At 37.9% G+C, this 23,272-nt stretch overlaps 1 protein-coding gene across 4 annotated transcripts in view; it reads left to right on the plus strand.

Moving 5' to 3' along the window:
- Positions 1-21,568, plus strand: part of BOLL (boule homolog, RNA binding protein) — a 30,903-nt gene extending 9,335 nt beyond the window's left edge. For 2 of the 4 annotated variants that reach the window (XM_042874988.1, XM_042874989.1), the window contains exons 5-13: positions 77-152; positions 3,528-3,655; positions 4,655-4,726; positions 5,592-5,639; positions 7,135-7,263; positions 8,759-8,857; positions 14,235-14,295; positions 15,652-15,784; positions 17,292-21,568. In XM_042874988.1, the coding sequence (XP_042730922.1) occupies positions 77-152; positions 3,528-3,655; positions 4,655-4,726; positions 5,592-5,639; positions 7,135-7,263; positions 8,759-8,857; positions 14,235-14,295; positions 15,652-15,776 (738 nt within the window). In that variant the 3' untranslated portion in view covers positions 15,777-15,784; positions 17,292-21,568. Of the gene's footprint in view, positions 1-76; positions 153-3,527; positions 3,656-4,654; positions 4,727-5,591; positions 5,640-7,134; positions 7,264-8,758; positions 8,858-14,234; positions 14,296-15,651; positions 15,785-17,291 lie in introns of those variants that run through there. The other 2 variants (XM_042874990.1, XM_042874991.1) reach the window with 2 other exon arrangements.
- Positions 21,569-23,272: the final 1,704 nt, after the last annotated feature.

Here is a 23,272-nt window from a genome sequence, read left to right on the forward strand (position 1 = left end):
TGTTCTTTGTTTTAAATGCCTTGGTCTGTGTTAAAAAAATTATAAATACTGAATATACTATTTTTAAAAATTCTAGGCTAAAAAACTTAATTACAAGGATAAGAAGTTGAATATTGGACCAGCAATAAGAAAACAGCAAACACGGATTCCTCGTATGTATATTCACTCACACTTGTCTGTTACAGATGTAATTGCACATCTCGTTTTTAACCACAATATGCCTGATCATGCGTTGCATTCATGCTATAGACAGAACACAGAGTAAATACGTACCAGTGGAGAAGTCCAGATTTGGCATGCCCAGGATTGATCTTCAGAACTTCTTTCTCCCCCTTAATATATATGTTTACCCTCTTGGAATGATTATTTATCTAGGGACAAGGGGAATGGAATCTTCTCTTAGTTACGATGCAGAACCTCAAATCTAAATGCCGCCCTCACAAATTGTTTAGCAGGTTTCCCTGGTTCTCTGGGTTATTACTAGTTAGTAGCAAAATCCATCAGAACCACTACGCCTTGCTTTGTTCAGTAGAAACCATAACGAGTGGGTGTTTCCAGTCTCCGCTGAATTCTTGGTGTTTCTTTGCTTTAAAATAAAGGCAGGGTTGCTGAGGGTTCCTTCTTGGGCAGAGAACTATTTAAGCTGAAAACATACAAGATAGAATCATTGGTCAGATGCCTTTGTCAGGTGCCTATTTGTTACTTTGGGCAAGTATGCTGTTAAAAGTTCTGTGGGTGATCTTTCCATGTTATGGGCTTCCTTCTAGATAACATATCTTTGCCTTCCGCTAGGCACTGTTTTGTTTCCACAATAAATTGCAAAAGGTGTAAACCACTAACTTTGAAGATAAGAGCTGCCAGCTTTTTTATATAGCAAGGCATGCTATTTTGTTATTCCTTAGTAATGTCAATAAAATCAGAGAAGTAAAATGTTACTTGAGAAATGCAGAAGCAAATGAAGCATAACTTTGTGCTTCAGTGTTTGTCTTATGGTACCTTTTGCTGGGGAGGGGGGGAACACAAGCATTTGAACCTTTTCTGTTTGAGGGCAATTCTGTGGAACTTTAGTTTTAATTCTGAAGTTTGCTTATTTTTTGTTGTCCTCTATTGAGATCATTCGTATGTACATATTCTCATATGCACACTACTGCTGTTGCTGCAGACATACTTCCACTTGAAAGGAAATTTCTACTCCTGTATGCATAGGTACACTATCCCTCTTAAGTGTGCAGAGTAGGATTTGCCCAGGAGAGTGGAAATTCTTCATTCCTGCTATGTTGTTTCTTTGCTTAGGAAATAGTTGTGTGATCTTTGCTCAGCCATCATCAAGGGGTTTTGTGTTCAGTTGTGACTTTTTGTTTTTTTGGTTGGTTGGTTTTGGTGTTTTTTTTCTTTTTCTTCTTCTTCTTTTTTTTTTTTGTTGTTGTTGTTGTTGTTGTTGTTGTTGTTTGGTCTGTTAGTTTGCAGTGCTTTGTTTCCCATTCCCAAATGCATTCTCAAGTGCATTGCTGGACTCGTATCACTCAGTTCTCCTGATGGTTTTCCCCGGGGTGCCTATGATCAGACTGTGTTAGAAGATCCAGTTGGCATCTAGATACACATCCTGGGATCTAATTTGAGTTCGTCTCCTGTCATGCTCAACCCACTAACCTTAGTCATGAAGGTAGTTTGATCATTTGGAGGCTTGTGAAGCCATGAAATCTAGACTCACAGTGTCACTGTAGCTCTGTGTTAGTTAGCAGAATTTAAAAGATCATTCCTTCGATACTCTCATTTATTGGTCTTTTCCAGCCCAACTGAGTTGCTGTCTTCCCCTACTGTTCAGCAGAGCAATTTCCATCTCTGCTGTTATCGCAGGACCTTTTCTTTGAAGAGCTTTGACCATATTGGGACGATCAGTATTCTTACAGTTAAGGCCATGCAAATCTGGTGTAGGATTAGATCATGTTCTAGTCAAGGCACTGAGGTTCTCTTGGTTCAGTCAAGAGCAGTTACATCCATCGCTTGTTGTAAGTAGGTGAATTTTGTTTTTGTGTATACTCCAGGGTGGTCTCAAATACAGGTGTCTGATTTAAAGTAGTCACAGCTTATCGTTGAAAATGCTTACGTATCTCAAGAAGTTCAAGTACCTGCAGTGAAGTTGTGATTGGATCTCCTAAGCTTCAGGTTAGCTCTGTCTCCTCCAAGTTCTTGCATTTTTCCGTTGCAATGAATTTGGGTTTGATAGCTAAACTTTTCTTTCATTTAGTAAGTTTTTTTTTTTTTCCCCACTCTGTACTTGGCAAAGTGGATAGAATAGTTGATGAGTGAATTCTCTTGATTTCTTCATTTGAGATAACAAGATTTGAGATAATGCTTTTCTAGGTTGCTTAATGGAATTCATGTAGTCTCTGATTCTTCTCACATCTGTTTAACTCTCTTAAGAATCACTTAGCATGTGACATTTCAATGGATAATATTTCAGCTTTGTTGTAAAAAAGCATCCTCGGGTTTTTCAAGGGGTCAGCCAAACTCCTAGCATCTACAAAGGCAGTTTGAATCACAGCTGGGTCCTTTTTGGTCTCCACTTACCATTCTGGCAATCCCTCGGCGTTGTATCTGTCCATAAAAGGGTGTTTCCAGATGCAGTTACCTTTGCAAGGAAGATGCAAGGGATGATGCCCTCCATCTTGTGTTTTTCCTGATTTATTTATTTTGCATGTTAAATATGATTTCAGCATTTCCATTTTGGTTATGGAATAATTTTTCCTTTACTTTTTTTTTTTGTTCTTTTTTTTCCTTGGCATCGTGTGTAATTCATACCAAAACTTGTCTTTTACACAATGTTCTTTCTGCCTACCCACAAAATGCAGACAGGAACAGACTCCAGGTGATCCCAAAAGCAGTGATTGAGGAAGATAAGCAACCTCTGCTTGGGAATGGAAGTCTCCTTAATTGAACAAAGCTTATTGTCAGTTCCAGTTAGAGAGCTGGACAGCTGGAACTGTGCTTTGGGATTAGAACACTGTAGCCTGTGCAGTATGGTAACATTGCTGAGAAGTGTCCTTGTTGCTGAAATCTGGATATCTGTTCTTTCTTTTGTCAGGAAATGTGCCATCACACAATTTTTGTGCTTTGAGAAATCAGGTTGCATCTTATAATGAAATCCTTCTGTTGTTTTTAGTGCTTGGATCCTGTTTCAGCTAAATATGAGTATGTGGAGGTTACCAATGAAAATCTCCCACAGTGTGAAGTTACCTTTGGACATTTGAAGATTATAAAAAAAATTATTTGCTGGTAATTGGAGTTGTCTGTGTTCAGTAATCAATATGCATGTTATCTTCTGTACCCCTTCCCATCTACCCCAGCACCAGCCTGTGATTCTTTGTTTGAGAGTTGAGGTGGCACAAGACACGCTCTTTCCCATGTTCTTTCCTTTGAATGTTTTGAGTTTCTGAAGATCAGAAATGATCTTTCCTTCTTCTTTATGGCTTTTGCATTGGTCAACAAATACTGTTAAGTAAATCATCTTAAAAAAATAATTTCAGGTTCTAATGTGATACCAGAAGGTGGTACAATGTACTTAACGACTTCAAGTGGATATCCTTATATTTACCATAATGGAGTGGCTTATTTTCATACTCCTGAAGTTGCTTCTGTTCAGCAGCCATGGCCAGTAAGTAATTGATTTTTTTGTATGTATGTTTTACTGAGGTGATGAATGCAGAGTTTCCAAGTCTCTTACTTCCAGTTTCTCCAGCTACAGCGTATCTTTGGTATTTAAATGGTTTCCTTCTTGTATTCAGATTAAAAATACGTTACTTAAGGTTATTGTTCTTATAGTTTATTGTTCTTGTGTGGGAGGGCTTTGCTTTGATGTGACTGAGCGGGACAGAATTCATTCAGAATCAGTGTGGTCATTGCTCCAGAAGTTTTGTTACTGGGGATTTGTTGGTGCTTGGGATCCATGCTTGGCTTCATTTATTATTGCCCCATGAGTGAGGTGTTCCTGGCTGCAGTGGCCAATATATTGAATATAAAAGGAGAACTTAATGCTAAAACTTAAGCAATTTTATGCACTGTTCCATCCATACTCCTCTTTTTTTTTTCCTTCTGTCTGTCCGAGATTATGCTGCTGCTTATTTTAGGAGGAAGAATGCAGTATGTTAATTACTTGGCTTTAATGGGTATGAGGAGATTGACCCCTTTCTTTCACTGATGTTTTTCTGACCCTACAAAAAAACAAAAGCAAATTTCCAGCTAGTTTAGTTATTTAAACTGAATCACCGCCCGACCAGATGAGTGCTGGGGCTGGTGTAAGGAAAGGACTTGGAAAATGGAAGATGGGATGGGACTATGAGAGGATAGGAATAGATCACTGATAATTTGTATTGGCTAAAATTGTTACAGGAATGTACGTGTAGTGAGGACATAATGGTTGAGCTTAAGCAATTCCAGAAAGCACTTGTTACTGTGATAACAAGATAGGTTTTTGCTTCATCTGTAGTGTAGGCCCCCTTGCAAAAATGTTAAAATATGTTGTTAAAATATGGTCAGTCCATTTTTTAAAGGGTAGTAGATACAATCCAGCAGGTAGTATTGAAGATTGGGTCTTAACAGAAGCGACAAATGAGGAAATTGCTGCATTGACTTGTAACTGTTCTGTCTTTTCAAGTCACGCACTGTTTCCAGCTCACCTGTGGTTTTAACGCAACCAGTTTATCAGCCTCCTACTTGCCATTATCAGGTATGTTTGCCAATGAGTTTCAGAGCAGCAGTATTCTTTTCAGTCAGCTGTGCAATTTTGTTTGCAGCACAGTCTGTTCTGTTTATTCTTGAAAAATAAGAAACAATTCGGTGAAACAGATTTCAATTTCATTGAAGACTTTTTTCTCCCCCTGCCCATAGAGTACAGTTTCTACCTTCCTATTTAATTACATGGAAATTGAATAAATTGGAATCTTCTTGGTTGCTAGAAAACTGGCTTAGTATCATTCTTAAGGATCTTTTAATTGTTCTAAGCCAAATTCCTGCTCAAAGCAATAATGGTTAGGTGGAGATCATTCAGGGGCTTTTTTTATTGCATATTTTTATTCTTGTATAGGAGAATTTTTAGAGTTCTAATACGTGTTTGTCAGCTCTTGTGCTCTGAACACCTTTGAGTCTGACTTACTCATATTTCTACCCTCCCAATATGTAGTTGTAGCCAGTAGTAATTACATCATGACTCCTTTATCCTTTTTAAGGTTTTGCGAAGCCATTTCAGTTGTTATCCTGATTTGTCTATTCTACAGTCCCTTAACCAGCTTGGCAGCCCACTGCTGAGCTTAGGCAATTTGTCTTGTATGCTGGAAAGTTGGCTGTATTGGGTGTCTTTTTTTAAGTAATCACATTTCTTAGATGCTTCATTATTCATTATTATGAGATGCCCAGCTGAGTGGTAGTAGACAAAATTCTTGAATTGAGGGTTTACGTAAATCATATTTGTTCCTTTTAATAAGATTGTAATGAAGATTTGGGATATTTTTGGTTCTAATACATGAGAAAGGTGTATGTCTTTACATATGTTTTTAATTATGTAAGTAATATCTTTCTTGTGTCCTTGAATTTAGGCACCAACACAGTGTCTTCCAGGTCAGTGGCAGTGGTCTGTTTCACAGGTAAACACCATTTGTAGTTCTAGTATTTTACCCTTAGTTTCCAGTTAGTTTAAAAGCAGGGTGTGCTTATCGAGTGCTCTTAAGTTTGTTTGCAAATCAAATGCAAAAATTACTAATTGTAGCACTGTTGAAATAAATAGCTATATTTTATCAATTAATCTGCAGCACTAGTAGGATAGAAGACAAAATGTAGCATTTATTGAAATGTAAAATGTAAACTTCTTTTAAGGAAGGCATTTTCCCTTCTTCCTTTGGCAAGGGGTTTTTATTACTTTATCAGAGACTTTCAAAAGTGTGTCTAAACTACTACATTGTGCCTGATAGGAGAAATGAATGTTAACTAGCTCATTACCTGGTAATAACTGACATTTTACTAGTTTAGTAGTAGTAGAAGCTGGTAAGCATGCAAGTATGGCAAAATTAGACCCAGGCCTTTGAAGCAGGAGAAAAAATGTGATATTTTGTGGGGGATATACTTCACAATTTTCTGATCTGTGTAGTAGAGGCTCTTAATATGGAAACCTTGTCGCTGAGGGAATTTAGAATTTAAAGCTAAAAGAATAACCAGGATTGTTGAACTATTAAAATGTGTCTTTATAACTTCAGTACTGGCTAGTCATATTCTTATTATGTTCTTCATGTTCTTATTAGTCCACTGTGAGTATCAGTTGGCTGCTTGGAAATTTAAGTGCCAAATTGTTAGGTTTGATGTGCATCAATTATGAGTTATATAGTTCTAAATTTTGGAACCCTTTTTGGTATCACCTGCTGCCAACAAAGGGTAGGGTACTTCTCTTGAGCAATGGGATCAGGCAGTCCTGCACTTAGACTGCAGGCTTAGCTCTTCCAAGATAACAGACTGACTGACTCGTCTAGGGATCTTCTCTCTTGGTGTAAAGAGAGAAAATGCAAGGTCTGTTCAGATAGCTAACTGACTAAACCGAAGATGTGTCAGGAGTTTAGTGCTTTCAGTGCATAGACATGGGTAAACTTAAGCATTCAAATTATTGTGGTTCGTATTTTAAGAGAAAATGTATTTTTTATTTAACTCTCTGCAAGAGAATTACAACTGGTCTAGTTTTACGTATGGAGGCTGGTGGCCCTGCCTGTGGCAGGGATGCTGGAGCTCAATGATCCTTGAGGTCCCTTCCAACCTAGGCCATTTTATGGTTCTGTGAACTGTACTATGTGATTTTGACAGTGTCTGTTCTATAGAGCTTAGGATTTTTCCAGCAGTGTTTTGGAAAATCTAAATGAAATATGAAAAACTTTTTAAGAAGAGCTTAAAGGACATTTTTCTTTTTTCCTGCTGTCCAGCTTTGCTAAGTACTCCCCATCAGCTGGTTTCCTTAAATTAGCAAAGCTGAATTTGACACTTTCATTAAAAGTTTTAACTTTAACTTGTTTATATGTAGCAAAAATGACAGTAAAGCAAGATTTGCTAGATATAGTGCAAGAATTAAATGATTCATGGAAGCATTGTGTTTTATTTCAGTCTCCAACCTCTTCGCCTTCGTTGTTTTATCTGCACCCATCTGAAGTTATTTATCAGCCAGTAGGGATTGCCCAGGAAGGTGGTTGCGTACCTTCTCCTTTCCTTCTAGTGGAAGCTGCAGTTCCTGAGGTATTTCTATGAACAATTTTATTCTTAGTCATAGCATTTATCTGCAGTTGAAAAACACACTTCAGTTTTAGCACAGGTAGTTCAGAGCATTTGGGTCAACTGTCTAGTGTTCCCCAAACCTGCGCTGCTGCTCTGCTGATTGGTTTGAGTTGTCTTATGGTTAGAGTATCTCTTCCATTTTCTAGGAGGATGCCTTAATTCTGGAGTACCTTAGAAGGTCACAGGGTATCTGACAAACAGCAGTATAAAGGATAGTCATTTTATTTGAAAATAAAAAACAAAACAGGAGTCCCTCACAATGCTGAAGTAATCTACTCAAACAGTGTCAATTTTGTTACATACTTTTTCCATGTAAGTACAGGCTAGTTCCTGAATAATGTGGAGGCTGGGGTGGATTAAGAGTAGTTGAGTGACCTCAGTTTCTTCTGCTCTTCCTTGCTATGCTTTTCTTGCTTCTGTATCAATAGCTGTTCCAATTCCAAGAGGTTGCTTACATACAATAAGGCTATTTATGATTGGGTATGAAAAATGACAGTAATTGGCTACAGAAAGTCTTATTTTAAAGAATTGAACATGTGTTACAAATAATGGCTATTCTTCTGCTTTGTTAATTCAGTTCTCCTTAACAGGGATATCAGAGTAAATGGTAAATTAGGGCAGTAATCAAGTATTTTTTTAAAAGTTGAGGAGAATTTTATTACTACAAGAGAAAAGTTCCACAAATGATATTCCATACATCTTTGGTGAGAAATCGTGGCACACGTGATTTCCCTTCAAAAATTCTTTGTGAATAAAACAAGGGTTTGGTTGTTGGGCTTTTTCTCCCTTTATAAAATGCATAAATGTCAGTATTAAGTGTATAGTCATGAATCTCACTGTCGTTGTTTTAGCTCTTGTATTTCATAAATCAGATATAATCAGATCTTATAGAGAGAAATTTAGAGTATAGGAACAATAAGCAGAAAAAACATGAAATTAGTTGAGGAATATTTGGCTGTATCATGCTCTTAGTTCACAGTTGTATCGTTTGCTAGTTTTAAAAGAAGCATTATGTGGAAATGCAGAAGACAGTGTAAAATTCGAAGAGAGGCCTTTGTGTTATTTAAGTGTAAATAGTCTGAAACAGAATTCCCAACACTGTTACACTTTGCTAATCTGCACACTTAAACTCGGTTCCAGTTAGAGCTGAGTGAACTGGATTAGTACTGCAAAAGTGCTTTCTGGCACTTATCTAAGTAAAGTAGCTTAGAGATGAAGACCAGACAGTGATCTAAATAAATTGTATTTACTTAACTTTGATACAGCGAGGAAGACTTAAGTTTAAATATTGAGTTTTCAGTTTCTGAACAGTTGTTCATGGTTTGCGTGGTTATGTTAGACCACAGTTTGAAGTGTTAAGGGGTCTAAATTAGTGTGGAAGTTTTCCAGGAGTAAAAAAATATATACTTTTCTGCTCACTTCTGTTTGGTTTTTTTTCCTTTCTTCTTTATTCCAGCCATTTTCTGATCATGGAGTTCAAGCAACCCCTCACCAGCCTTTTGCCCAGAATGCTGTAGCCATGCCTGCACCTGTGAGTCAAACTAAGCAAGTTAAAGTAAGCATGGTAGTCTTTGGAAGGGGGTCAGGAAGAGGGGAAAGGATCAGTCTTTTATTAATAGATTAATAATTAAGGAAAATGGTAATGCTTCAGAGAAAGTGATTTTTTTTCTTCACATGAGACTTTCTTAGATAGAGATTATAGATAGATAGAGATATCTATCTAGATATCTATTACAGATTTAGATAGAGATGGAGATTGGGCATAGAGATTACTCTTTTTTTAAAATTTTTTTTGAAACAGCTTATGGAAATTAAAAAAGAAAAAGACTAGTTATTGTGATACTTGAATTAGAGAACTGCAAATGAAGGTATATTTTGAGAGAAAATTGTTACGAATTCTTTGTCTCTGTCTTGAGAAACTGAAGTCATTTCTTACAGTGTTAGGCAAGCACCTCTTGTTATGGCAAGGTGGAGTTTTAGAACAGGATGCAAAACTGTTTAGATTGATCACCTACACGTGTCTACTCTGCAGTTCTGGTTCTGAATGGGCATTCTAAAAAGTGATTTTTCTATGTCACCTAATACAAGGTTTTGCTTGAGTGTCGATTTGAGAACCTTTTGCCTAAATTACATAGGTTGCTCTGAAAGGAATGTCTGCTAATTATTTCCATGGAAACTGCAACAGATACAAGGACCACAATGTTATTATTTGATGGAGCAAATTTTCAGCTACTAAGCACTATTTTTCAACTTAGTCACTATCTTGCTACAGCACGTATAGAAAAGGTATTCACTGAGTTCTTTGTCTCAGTCTTCACTGGCAGCCACACTTGTCATTTATCTCACATTCCTGAACCTTGTATCCTTGAACCAGTAAGTTGAGGCTGGGGTAGCAATTGTCAAGAGAAAAGCAAGTCTGAGACCATCTCATGAGACTGAATGTGTATTAGTCTATGGGGCCAAATGACATGCATCCCTGAGTCCCGAAGGAGCTGGCTGGTGTGATTGCCTAGCAGCTCTCCATCATATCTGAAAAGTCATGACTGTCAGGTGAAGTCTCTGGTGACTGGAAAAAGGGAAACGCTACTCCCACTTCTAAGAAAGGGAGAAAGGAAGATGTGGAGCTACAGAAGTGAGCCTCACCTTTGTGCCTGAAAAGATCATGGAACACATCCTCCTGGAAGACGTGTTAAGGCACAGAGGTGATCTGAGACAGCCAGTACGGTTTCACCAGGGGCAGATTGTGGCTGACCAAAGCCGCCTATGATGGAGTGACTGCACTAGTGAGCAAAGAAATGGTAACTGGTGATGTATACCTGGATTTCTGCAAGGCCTTTGACATGGTCCTATGCAACATCTTTATCGCTAAAATGGAAGAGAGATGTGTTAGAAGAGTGGACTATTTTTTGGATAAGAATTGGTTGGAAGGTCACAGCAGGAGTGTTGTGCTCAATGGCTCTATGTCCACGTGGAGGCCAACGTTGGGTGGTTTCCCCCAGGGTTTCATCTTGACTAGATGATGGAATCAAGGGCACCCTTAGCGAGTCTGCAGAAAACACCAAGCTGAGGGAGTGGTTTAGTTCAACAGAAGGAAGAGATGCTATCCGGAGGGACCTGAGCGAGCCTGAAAACAGTCCATGTAAACCTAATGAGGTTAAGCAAGGCCAGGTGTATTGTGTTGCACTTGGGTCAGGGCAATCCCAAGTATGAGTACACTCAGGGAGAACTCTTTTAAGGGTAGCATCATCAGAAAGGGTTGGGGGTCCTGGTAAATTAAACACATAACATGAGCCAGCAGTGTGTGCTTGTGATTCAGAGGACCAACTGCATCCTGGCTTGCATCAAATGAGAGGAGGCCACCAGGGCAAGGGATTGTCCCCCTCTGCTCTGTGCTTATGAGGCTCCATCTGGAGTACTGCATCCAGGTCTGGCACCTCAAACATGACAAGGATGTGGAGCTTTTGTGGTGGGACCAGAGAAGGGCCATGAAGATGATCAGAGGGCTGGAGCACCTCTCCTGTGAAGACAGGTTGGGGGAGCTGGACTTGTTCAGCTTCATTAAGAGAAGGCTCAGGGGAAATGTCATGGCAATGTTCCAGAGCTTGAAGAGAGCTTATGTGCAGAAGGGAATAGGTAGTGAAGGGACATAAGAGAATGGCTTTAAGCTAAAAGAAGGGGAATTTAGATTTGATGTGAGAGTGAAATTTTCCACTGAAAGAAGGATGAGATGCTGGAACAGGCTGCTGAGGGAAGTTATGAATGCCTTTTCCCTGGAGATGTTCATGACCAGGTTGGATAAGACTGGACAATTGTACCTGATTTAGAGGTTGACAGCCCTGCCTGTGGCAGGAAATTAGCTGGGACTAGATAATCTTTATGGTCCCTTCCAACCCAATCCATCCTACAGTTCTATGACAGTTAGGGATCCTTTTTTTTCTAGTGATGGACGAGAGCGCGTGTGTCACATGTAAAAATTCTGCACCAGCAGAGGTGATCAGCTGTTGCCACTACTGAAATGCACTGCCTACCTCTCACTGTGCTCACATCCATTATTTGGTCTCCTTAAATGTTCAGCAAGCATTGATGAGTGTTGGTGCCATTTTTTTCCAAGAGGAGGAATTCAGTAATTTACCTTTGCTTCATACGCTCTTCTTGTCAGGCACCACTTTGTCAGACTGCCCGTTTGCTGTCATCTGTCACACAGCAATAAAATGTAATGGAAATATTGGTGGGAAGGTCCAGTCCCTACTGCCAGACCACATCTACCTCTGATGTTGTGGGCCAGCGTAATAAAACAGGAGGCATAACTTCTGGAGCAGCACTAAGGATGATATCAAAAGTTGTGAAATTGAATCTAGCCTAGATCTCGCATCATAAGAGGGGATTAAGTGTCTTAGTGGGTTTACTTGATACGGCAATGTTTCTTCAGTGAATATACTTGCTCCAGCTACAAATAACAATGAATAGGGACTACTCCAAAGCTTGCACCTGTATTGTTTTAGGTTTCTCTTGAGAAGAATCTTTTCCCAGACCACTGTGTAACAGTATCTACTAAAATAGCCAGTAGAGGGGGCTGTAACATTAAGAGTTGTTTGGAAATGAAATGTAATTACTCCAACTGAAAAAAGAAAATACAAGCTGGATATGAACTCAGGAATAGTAATGCTGAGTAGTTCATATACTTAGACACTTAATGGAAGTGGGCATAACACAGTGACTATAATATTCAGTTTACATTCCATTTTCTCATCATATTAAGGCACTAAAACAAAGAAAAAAATTGATATCAGTACTCTCAGAGTAACAAACAAATCATTCTTACTGTATCAAACACAGAAGGAGGTTTTTTCCTTGGTACCTGACTTACTGTTTCTCCTAGCCCTAAGGAGCAAAGTAGTGTGAAGTAAATTGCAAGATGCATCTGTAGCACGGGGTAGCTCTTTCTCTTGCACAGTAACTAGCATGGTACCAAGGCTTTTCTTTATGGTGAAGTAGTTTACTTAGCAGTAAGTGATGACATGTTAATTGACCATAGGGTATGTCTGTGCATGGTAAAGTGTGTTTGAACAGTTACTGTGGCATAGGAAATGAGCTCATACTCATTTATCTTGTGAAGCAGTGTTACATATGTCTCTTTTCACAGCTTTAGCAGTAATTTCGCGCACAGCTGAAGCTGGTGTAACCCAGGAACTCAATCTTTTTTCCATATCACCCATTTCCTGTGCTGGTACAAGTTTTTGTGTGGCAGTGTGTTAAAACAAGTCAGGGAACTGATGTTATTAAATATGATTCTTCATTCCCACTACACAGAATGCACTAGCTTAAACTTGTGTTAATTTCTCAGACCAGTTTCTCAGGCAATTGCACAAGCTCTTCTACTTACACTGGAAGTTTGGGTCAGGGTGGAGCAAGTAGTTGTGTTAGCAGTGCAGACTGAAGCTTGATTAAGCTTGGAGCGACTAATGCTGTCCATTCCTTCATTGTATTTGTTGCTCAATCTCACCTGTTTTCTCAGAATTTTTCCATTAGAGACTGTAACTGAAACTAAGTTCTATTCAGGTTTCAAACAGCTTCACAAATATCTTCAGAACCTTCTAATGACTGGTAGAATTCTGATGATTTTATTTATTACGGGATCAGGTCAAATCATTTCAGGCAGTTCTTAGTTTCTTGTTTGGTTTTTAACTATACTTAGTAACTAACAGTTCTGGAACACAATTCTCCATTCACTTTAACTTTTCACATAGTTTTGAATATGCTATGCATGTATCAGCTGGTGTTGTCTATCTCGATGGCTGGACACTCAACAGAGATTGGAAATAGAAGAGCAAATGTTGAGAGCAGGCTGGTGTGTATTAAGCGAGTGGTTGTATCGTTACCACCTGCTTCACAGCTGCAGAAAAATATTGCCTGCTGACTGCATTCTTGGTAAAATATACCAACAAATGTATCTTTGCTGCTTGAAAAATAACAAGTAGTGGCCTTGTAAGAGGTAGCACGTTCTAAAATACAGGCATTGTATTGAAAGTAATTGTCTCCAGTGCAATAGGAATTCTGTTAGGATTAAACATATGCTTTAATATTAGTCCTGCTAGGAGCTTTAAGTCACATGGTGAGAGTGGCTAACAGACCCTGTCTGGATAGTTTTGGCACTGCTAACATAGTACTTTCAAATGTAGCTTGAGAGAGTGTGCACTGCAGTCATATTTTAATGAAGCCACAGAGGTGAACAACCAAAACCTATGAAATATTTACCAAGGAAGAAAGTCGTGCACTTCTGAGCCAGTGTTTCCATTGCTGTTGTGAATGTATAAGAACTCTGTTCATTCGTCTTGTAAAGCATTTGTTTAACAGCTAACAGAGCTTCAGCTCTGACAGTGCTTCAATTTGTTCTTCATTTTCTCTATTGTGACAAATAATATTTACATAGTATTTTCCCAATGTCACTTTTTTTGGTACAGAATTTGTAATGCCCTTAAAACTAGAATAAAACTGCCCAATTTCTGGAAGTAAATGATAATTGGATCCAAATTTGTTGTTTAATACCAATATTCAGTTTGAGTATAGTATACTAGTAGCCTCCCCTTGATCATCTTTTCTCTCTGTAGATCTTGTATTACCTCTTGTAATAAGGGGATCAGTGCTTGATTGCATCTAGAGGGCAGATAGGGAATTGTCTTTGGGAGAGAGATCTGTGTAGTCTATGGTAACAGTAAGGGAAAACTGAAATTCTTCTGGTTCCAGACCAGGGAAAATTACTTTGAAGGAAACTCATGAGGCACAGGGAGCTGGTTGTTATGTCTACAAAAACCAAGGGTAGATACAAAAAAAGTTGTGCCATGTGGGGATGGGAAGGTGAATGGGTTTAGTAAATTTATTTCATGCTTTTATTTCTTCTCAGTCATTTTTTCCAACTGTTGTGAACTTTGTAGGGGTGTATCTTTGCTGTCCCTATGGTTTTTATCCAGTGGAATATTTTGGCCAACATTGAAAGTACGTAATGATACGGTGTCTTCCTGTGGGAGATGTTTTAGGGCCTTAAGATGCTTTCTCTTTTATTGAACTTGGAAGTGTCCAGAAGGGGACATAAATTGATCTACTTCACCACTATGTCTATCCTCACAGTTTTAGCTGATGGCCAGCTGGTCTTCTCTGATCTCGTTGTTGGAAACTGAAAGTGCTGGGCACTGGAATGGAGCACTGAGCTTTGGTATTAATTAATTTCAAGCTCAGCCTTCAGAAAATCTTGTAGAAATTCATAGAAGGGTACAAAAGTAGGAACATAGGGGTTTTTGTTTGTTTTGTTGGTTTGGTTTTTTTCCTGAACGTGCTATTTGGCTATTTGCTGGCTTTTGAATCAAGAACCCGCCAACAGCAGAAAAACAATTTGGTTTTCAGATTTGTGTGTTTGGTTTTTGTTACCACTTTGTTCTTTGTTCTCCACAATCATTTCAGTAGCTTTTCAATGAGATTTTATATTTGCTGTAACAAAATGTTTTTAGAAACATCAAAGATTGTTCACTTGGATGTTGCAGATAATTGCATTGCCTCTAACTCAAAAACCAAAGAAAGATCTTCCAATGTGAGAACAGAATTTAGGGCATTCATTTGGTGTGTAATCAAACTTTTGTGCACATACACCTTCTGGTTTTCTTGGTGCAGGATGCTAACGCCTCAGCCTCAGATACTGATGATTCTGTAAATTTAATTGAACTTAGAGCACTTCATTTTTCTTCGCAGTAATAAGCTTGAATGTATTTTAAGCGTGCATATAATGCACGTAAATATCCGTATGTTTATATAAGCATATAGTTGTATATATGTATGCATATTTATACCTAAGTTACCTTTTAAAGTGGAAGTCTTAGTGTAATCATTTTGGGAAAAGTATAGTAATTTTGTATTATGTGGACCTGTGCACTTAGGGCATTCCATCTGAAACAGCAACAACAAAAAATAACCTTAAAGCATGTTTTCAGTCCATTAAGCTTTTTTCATTAGTACATGTAGTGTAATTAAGGTAGACTAAAGCTTTTGTTTTAAGTTCCCTAAGTCTCAGAAGCATGAATAACACAGAAGTTGTCCTCATGCACAATTAATGAGAGGTTTGTCACCAACTGTGGCATGATCTATTGCTCCTCACAGGGATAGGTTAAACGCCACCAAAACCATATTCATTAATTTTATATTAACATAGCAAGTTGCAGATGGCATGCTTTGTCTCACATTATTTCCTGCTGTGCTCTTTCAATGAGCTTGTATTTTTCCAATAGGTTGTTCTTACTCTAGTTTAGTGGCTTATTTTGCTTTTTCTGATCTTATTTTCTCTCTCTCTGTCTCTCTTTACAGGCAGTGTGGAGCATTCACTATTAAGCACTTTGGGCAGCTTTAGTGTACCTGTTCTGATTTTCTTGTCCAGTCCTTCCAGTGTGGCTGAGATCATCAACATACCAGCTAGCAGCTGCCTGTTGTGAAGCTTAGGGTCAGTTGTTCCATTGCAATACTTGATATTTACAAATAGCTAAACAACAAAACCTGATAAGGGAGAATGTAACATAATCTGCGGTACTACTTAACTGCTTTTTGCCTATTTGTAAATGTTCTGATATTTATGTAAAACAGACGTAACGTAATTCGTGTAATTAATTCCTGAGATAGTTCTGTGTATATTCACTCCACAGTTATTTTCTTTGTTGTTCAACTTTCCAGGTTCAGTGCATGTGTGGGTTGCTTTTCCTTTACCAACAAGGACAGTTCTTAGTTCTTTGGTACATGATTTTTGTTCATGAAACTGTTTAAGTTTCCATTATTAGCACTGTAGTTTCTTCCCTCCCTCTTTTTATTTTGTGATACGTGGTGATTTGTATTCATGGAGTTATACTCTGTGGCAAGTGCTCAACCATATTTCTTCGGTGAAAAAGGTGCTGCTTTGAGTTGTTTACTTCTCTTCAAAAATGGAGTATTTTAATAAGATGAAGTTAGGGAAAAATATATGTTTTACACATGTTAAAGTAATTTATTTTGGTTTGTTATGTGATAGCCTTTTAACAGCCCCACAGTACGTAGCAGGGGCTTGGTATGTGCTTAGAATGTGACTTTTTGTCTGCTTATGTGTCTGTAAAATTTGTCCCCGGATATGACTTGTAAAAGTCCCACCAGTGTGAAATTAAGTCTTCACCATCACACTGGGACATGGCAGTATAGAGGAGAAAACATTTTGTGCCATCCATATTTTTATAGGAGTCAAAGCTAAAGAAAGAGTGAAAAATATTTGGAACTGAAGTTCTGCTGACATAAGGAAGATTCTCTAGATGAAAGCTGGTTCTAGACAGCCTGTGAGCCTAGAAATTCGGGATGGAAATCCACAAGATGGTTTGAATTGAGTAGATGGTAATAAACTGAAATTTTGAGGTTCAGGTTGATCGGATATCCTAATAGGAATATAAGAAGTACAGTATTAGCTGATAGTGTTAGGAAACTGACAGAGCTTGAAGGGAGAGGACAGTGTTAATAGTTGAATAACAAAAGAAAGATACAAAGATTGGCTGCAGAGAGCTATGTTGAAGCGTTCAGGTATCAGATTATGTATTTATATAACATCTAAAATTAAAACAGTTCTTAGGAATACCTAATGCTAGGCTGAGTTTTGAGCTTTTATAGAGAATACATATATAGAATCTGCTGCATGGTTTTGCATGATAACATTATAAAAATACTTCACTAAGGCTAAATGATCAGTGAACAGAACTTTTAGGTAAATTAAATCTGAACTCATTTAATGTTCTTATACACAAGTGAAGGTTCTTTTTGCCACTGTCAGCTTCACCTGTGTACTTAATAGAAGTCTGTCTTTCCTTCTTGAACCACATCTGTCTTGCTGATGCAGTATCAAAATGCACAGTTATTTTTCGTTAGAGCATTATTAATGTAATAATTCAGACACAGCTCAAACTAGAGGAAACAACACAGCATTTTTCCTCTCTCTTTAGGAACCAAGGTTGCATTCTGTGAGAAGAAATTTTTCACATCTGTTGTCTCCGTGAGTCTGAAACCTTGGTATACAAGAAGTCCCCATTTTCATCCTAGAAAAGATTACAGACTGGAAGATAGAATTCTTACACCACCTTTACCTACAGACTCTGTAAAATAGATTTTTAGCCATCCCATTTGCTGGCGTTCCTATCACGTGGAGGAAGTGTCGTTCCTGACTTGTAACATTTGCCTGGATGTGCCTAAATGAAAATGCCGTTAGCTTTTGTAAAGGAAGAACATTTGGTTTTGCAGTTTGGACAGGGAAACACCCAAAACTGTGTTTTTATTCTATATAGCCTTTCTTAATAAAAATACTTTCACTGGACAAAATTGTAATTTCTAGTATGCAGCCTACTATTTAGATACGGATTACTTACATAGATTTAATAAAATATGCCATTTTTCAAGGGAAAAGTTACTTTTCATTTCTGGACTATATAGATCTAAAAGATTTGTTAGTAAAGGTGGAAACGCCATCTTCCCCACATACTAACAGCATTTACCTGCTATGGATTAAAATGTGGTTATTTAAATCTGTATTGCAATAGTTTTTGTTTATTTTTGATTTTTTTTTTTTCAATTGGAATTCTCTGCTTTTATAAGATATCTTCACTTGTTGTGTCGTTTTAGTGCTGGAGGGTAATAACTTGAAAGTTTGAACCACTAGTTTAATGATTGGTTACTTTCATAGGAGGGTGATGTTTTTCTGGTACACAGAAAGCAATATATTTGGGTTTCTGCTATGTTTTAATTTACAGAAGAAGACAAGAATCGACTTAATTCTCTGACAAGGCCATTTAGAAACTTCCCCTTACTGCCTTCAATTTTTCTGTTGTCTGAGCAAGGCTTTAGGAACTCGATGGCAGTGCCATGAATGGAGATGGAACGCTCTGTAACCTCAGCTGCAGAAAGTGACTTATTCTCCTTGCTTCTCCCCTCACCCCCCTTGAATACCTTTCATATTTTGTAAAACTTGCATTCTTCAAAGACACAGCCTCAGTGTACTTAATAGCAAAAAGAATCTATAATGACTTTATTGTCATGTATGTATAATATCCTGGAGCTTTCAATTTATCTTCTCTATAGAAATTTGCTTTTTCGTTGTTGGGGTGGTTTTTTGTTTATTTCTTCTGCTTTTGAAGCACTCAGGGATCCTACACAGTGGGCATTACTTTCAGCCACTAAACTGTGTGTAATAGGTAAATACCTTAACGGTGATTCTGATAGCCAGTAGCATCTCTTTGTGTTATACAGGAAAAAAGATGGAGTCAGATGCTGTTCCTACACTGGTTTGGAATTATATGAAAGGAGATGCCACACACAGTCATTTTATTTATTGTGTTGGTTGTATGTTTGCTGAAGGTGTTTTCCATGTTTTGCTAGGTAGAAAGAAATCTAGGCAATATGATTTCAACTTTTTGTTCATTTGTTTTTAAAGTAGTAGAAACTACTGTAGAAACTGGGAGATTGTTGGGCCCAATAAGTATCAGATACTTGCAACTTGTTTGCATGTTTTTGAGGGGGAAAATAGTTGCTGTAGCTTGTCCTGTCTCTGAGCCGTCCAGCTGGCTTCTATTTGATGCAGATTTTAGAATTAGATTTTAGAATTCATCAGTATAAAAGTTACAGAAATATTGATGCATCCTAACAATAAGTCATTTCTGTGGAAGAATTTCTGTGTAGTTGTGGTATTGTTGTAAATGCTGGAATGGCTCGGAAGGAGTCAAAGGAAAGTGCTGTGTTCTGTTAGAGCCTTATTTGCTCTGTCATGAAACAAAAGCTCATTTGACTCAAGGCTGAGAATATTTAGTCCTAAATCCTTATTTTTGACATTTGCAGTTTCAGTTTACAAATAGGATTTACCTGTTTCTGTAGTGGCTTACAGATGGAAGAGGTCAAGTTCACAGCAAGTACTGTATTGGGGAAGTCTTCTAAACGGATTGCTTGAAAATGTACGACTCTAGTGCAGTCATTTGTCCATCTATCAGATGGAGTGGCATCTAATGCAAATAAAAAAATGTCATTCATTTCCATTTGTTGGGACAGGTGGTAAATTATTGCTAAATGAGTTGATTTCCTGGCCTTTGTTTCAAAGAACATTTACTTCATTTTACCTTGCATGTGAACTTGATCATTTGGAAGCATGTTCAGCATTGGGCACAGAAGTATTCCCGGGTGTTCTTTTACAGGCTCTCTAACTTAGTCTGGAGACGTTGTTTGTGAAGGTTATGCCACCATTTTTTAACAGTGTTTAGATTTGATCTGAGATCTCTAGAGGGGAAAAAAAAAATAAAAAATGAACCACCAATTTTTGGCCTTCCTCCAGGAATTACCAGTAACTGTTGAAATACTGAGGGCTTTCCAATGACATTGTAACTTCTCTTTCTTTAAAATGTCTGCCAACGATGATGGCATAATACCAGTTACTAGGAAGTGAACTTCTAAGCTTCCTGTAGTTGAATCCTTTCTTAGACACAGTGGAGGCACAGTAACCAGCTTTTGTAGTTTGTGCAGGAATACATTGGTGAGATGCACTAAGAATGAACTGTACAATTTTTTCTCACAAGTGCCTAAAATTGCATTATTTTGACATCACAGCTTTCAGCACTTTTTTTATTTCTTAAACTTTACACTGTTACTTTCCTACTGTTTAAAGTCATCATAATACGGCGATTCTTTACTGAAGTCATCCAGTTAAGTGTAGAAAAGTGGGGTCTTCATTTGGGTTTTGGAGAACAGCAGTGCTTCGTTTGGGCTTCTGCAGGCCTTATATATGTTAAGAGAGATTGGAGCAGATGGAGCAGACTGTGCTCCCTGGATGCCCACTAGCTAGCGGTATGTCTTTGTGCACTGCTTGTCACATATTAGCAAACGGAATTAACACCCTGATTCTCACTTGCTGAGAATTTAGTGACCCTGCCAGTATTGTTTTCTGAGCTAACTTTCACAGTATTTCTAGTGATTGTTGTTTGTTTAATGCTACATATCCATGGCAAAATGCTAGTTCTGACGTTGTGCTAAGTGACACTAACAACCCCTAGACGTACAGGAGAGCTACAGAAGTTATCACCTGTATTTTTATGTATTTGATCAGGGATTCACTTATGCATTAAGTAGAATTTTCTAGTTCCTTAATGTTTTGGGTTCCTGCTGCTTCTGATCCTGTGTACTGGAAGTCTGTTCATCATCCCTGTAAGCTATTTAGTTTTTTGCTTACTTATGTTTGATTATTTCTGTTCTGATATTCGTTTCTCAAAATAGTCAATGAGCAACTGCATTCCAGTAGTAACTGAACAAAACCTGACAGAACACATGGCTTTCTAAAAATGTTTTCCTGTTTTTAGCAGTTTTTAAATGTAAGTAGTTGTATGGTTGTGAAATAGTTGAAAGTTTTTGAGTGTAAATATAACAGTAAAATGGGTTTGTGGCTTTGTAATGTTGAACAGATACAGTAGTTTAAATGCACCTGGTATACAATTTTCTTCACTTCTGTTTCCTTTTTAAAAGATGCACATTGTGTATCGTTATATTAAAGATCAAAAATGTCAGTGTCTTGATACACTTGTACAATCCCATACAGCTTTAGTGTAGAAAGTCTGAGTGGAAATACAGAAAGCAGAACAGTAATATGTGGCTCTTATTTGAGCAATGTTTAACATTGCTCCTGAGATGTAGTGGGAAAGTGCACGTCTTACCAGGCCACCTTGGACTTCTTGAGCCACAAATAATTAGAAAATACTGAAGCGAATTTTGAGGGCCTCACATGGTCATTCTATATCTCTGTTCACCAATGGAGTTGTTGTCTACATAAGTGTGTACATTTTAAAAATATATATTTAATTGTTTTTAAATCAGATAATTAAAAACACATTCTAAAATGTGTGGTTTCATATAATCACAGTTGTTACATTTGATACTGTATTGCAGGTACAGAAGATCTATTTAATACAGCCTTGTTAAGTGAGATGTGCATAGATAAAAATGTGTAATACATGTGTAGGTCTCAGAGAATTGTTAGCAGCTTTACAGATCCAAAGCTCTTTCTGTGTGCGATATAGCAGTTAAAAATAGAATAAATAGTGGTTTTTAGCATTTCACAAAGTTCTGGTTTGGTAACTGGGAGTTTAATGTATATACATTGGTCCCTATCTACTGTTTTAATTGTCATTTTTTGTTTATTGTAGCACAGATGAGTAATTTAAACAGTTATAGAAAAATGTTAAGAATGGAACTGATGAGCTGTTGTCATTAAACTGTGCTTCTGCAGTCATTAAAATAAACCATTGTTGTCATCTATCTGATCAAACTTCTTAGATTATGAAGGTAAATATTAATCCAGAAGAGCTGGCTGTTCTGCTCTGACAAGGCTGTAGTTCCTGTTTTATTTTCAAAATTATTCCTGCAAAGGAAGAAGAAAAGAGGTGCATTAAAAGGGGGGAGGAGGGTGGCCGAGAAGACTTCAAAATGATTTCTTCACAAAATTTCTATGTAAGTTATAGACAAAAGACTATCAAATCATTTTGCAGAAAAAGAACTGCTAAGTGCCAGTGCTTTGTTTTAGTTACAGTTCTTGAAGTTGGGAATGCAATTTTTTTTTTTAACTTTTTTTCCTTTCTTCTCTATTCTCCTTCTGCCCTTTCCCAAGCAAAACCTTTACTTTTTATCTGGAGTCATAAAACAAGGGAAGTAAGCCTGAAGAGAAATACACAGAAGAGCTGTGAAGTGCATTATTTTTTCATTTCTGTAAGTGTTCGGCTAACCTCAAGTGTTGAATGATTTAGTTCTAGTTTGCAGTCCATCCTCCTGAATCTTACTAATATTTCTGTCATCTGCTAAGAGCTGCGTCAGAGATGGCTGCTGTGTCGCAGGTGATGATGCTAATATGCCTTAGTGTTGCTGTTAAATACAAAGATGTAGAATCATAGAATCATAGAATCATAGAATCACTAAGGTTGGAAAAGACCTAAAAGATCACCCAGTCCAACCGTTCACCTATTCCCAATAGCTCCTACTAAACCATGTCCCTCAACACAACATCCAGTCTTTCCTTGAACACCCCCAGGCTCGGTGATTCCACCACCTCCCTGGGCAGTCCATTCCAGGAAGCTCACCTTTGTAAGCTGCAGACACAGGGAATTATAGCTACAGCTGGTGCAAACGTTATTTTACATCTTTACTTTGTCAAATTAAGAATTAACTTTCTTTTCTTGCTAGTTGTCCTAGTGAAATCTTAATAAATGGCAGTGATTTATTCTGTAGGGAGTTGGTACAGTTTTAAGGTATTTTTATTTCTGAAGAATGCAACTCTAACCTCCAGAATGGAAGCAGATCTCCAAAGACTGTGCAGCTGAATTTACTCCAGGTAAGCTAACCAGCTCAAATGTTTGAGTGAATGATGTTCTCACAAGGTGCAGTTAGATGGTGATGGTTTTGTCCCAGTGGTGACCAGGCAGGCTAAAAAGTTTTCTCGGTGTCAGCCAGTTATAAATCATATGGTTGGGGAGGAATAATTTCCCGTGATTGGCAATACAACTAGCAAATTCTATAAGCCTTCTTATGAGTCCATCTTTGTAGCATTTTCCCATTTCATCAGAATGAAAGCACTTACAGGACCCTGAGAGCCTTCCACAGAAGCGTAGTTGCTTAGAATTAACGTGTCCATCATTTGCTTGTGCTGCCTGTCTTTTCCCTTTGAAAGGTCTCAAAATGATACTGAGGTTGGATGACTGAGTCTCGCACTCTTTTTTTGTGGGACTTGCTGTGAATCAGTGTGATGAGCAATCTCTTCTTTTCTAGTGCCACTTGCCAGAGACTTTGCATTTTGATCACTGGAAATGGGCAGGTTTGTTGCAGTACCTTGTTGCAAGGTGAACATTTTCAACAGCAAAACAGTTCCAGCAGCACCTCTCATAGCCAGGAATCAAAGGAACTTGTTTCT

The sequence above is a fragment of the Lagopus leucura genome, unplaced genomic scaffold (genome assembly GCF_019238085.1).
Source record: "Lagopus leucura isolate 7727_CA_CO unplaced genomic scaffold, USGS_WTPT01 Super-Scaffold_100012, whole genome shotgun sequence".
NCBI lineage: Eukaryota > Metazoa > Chordata > Aves > Galliformes > Phasianidae > Lagopus > Lagopus leucura.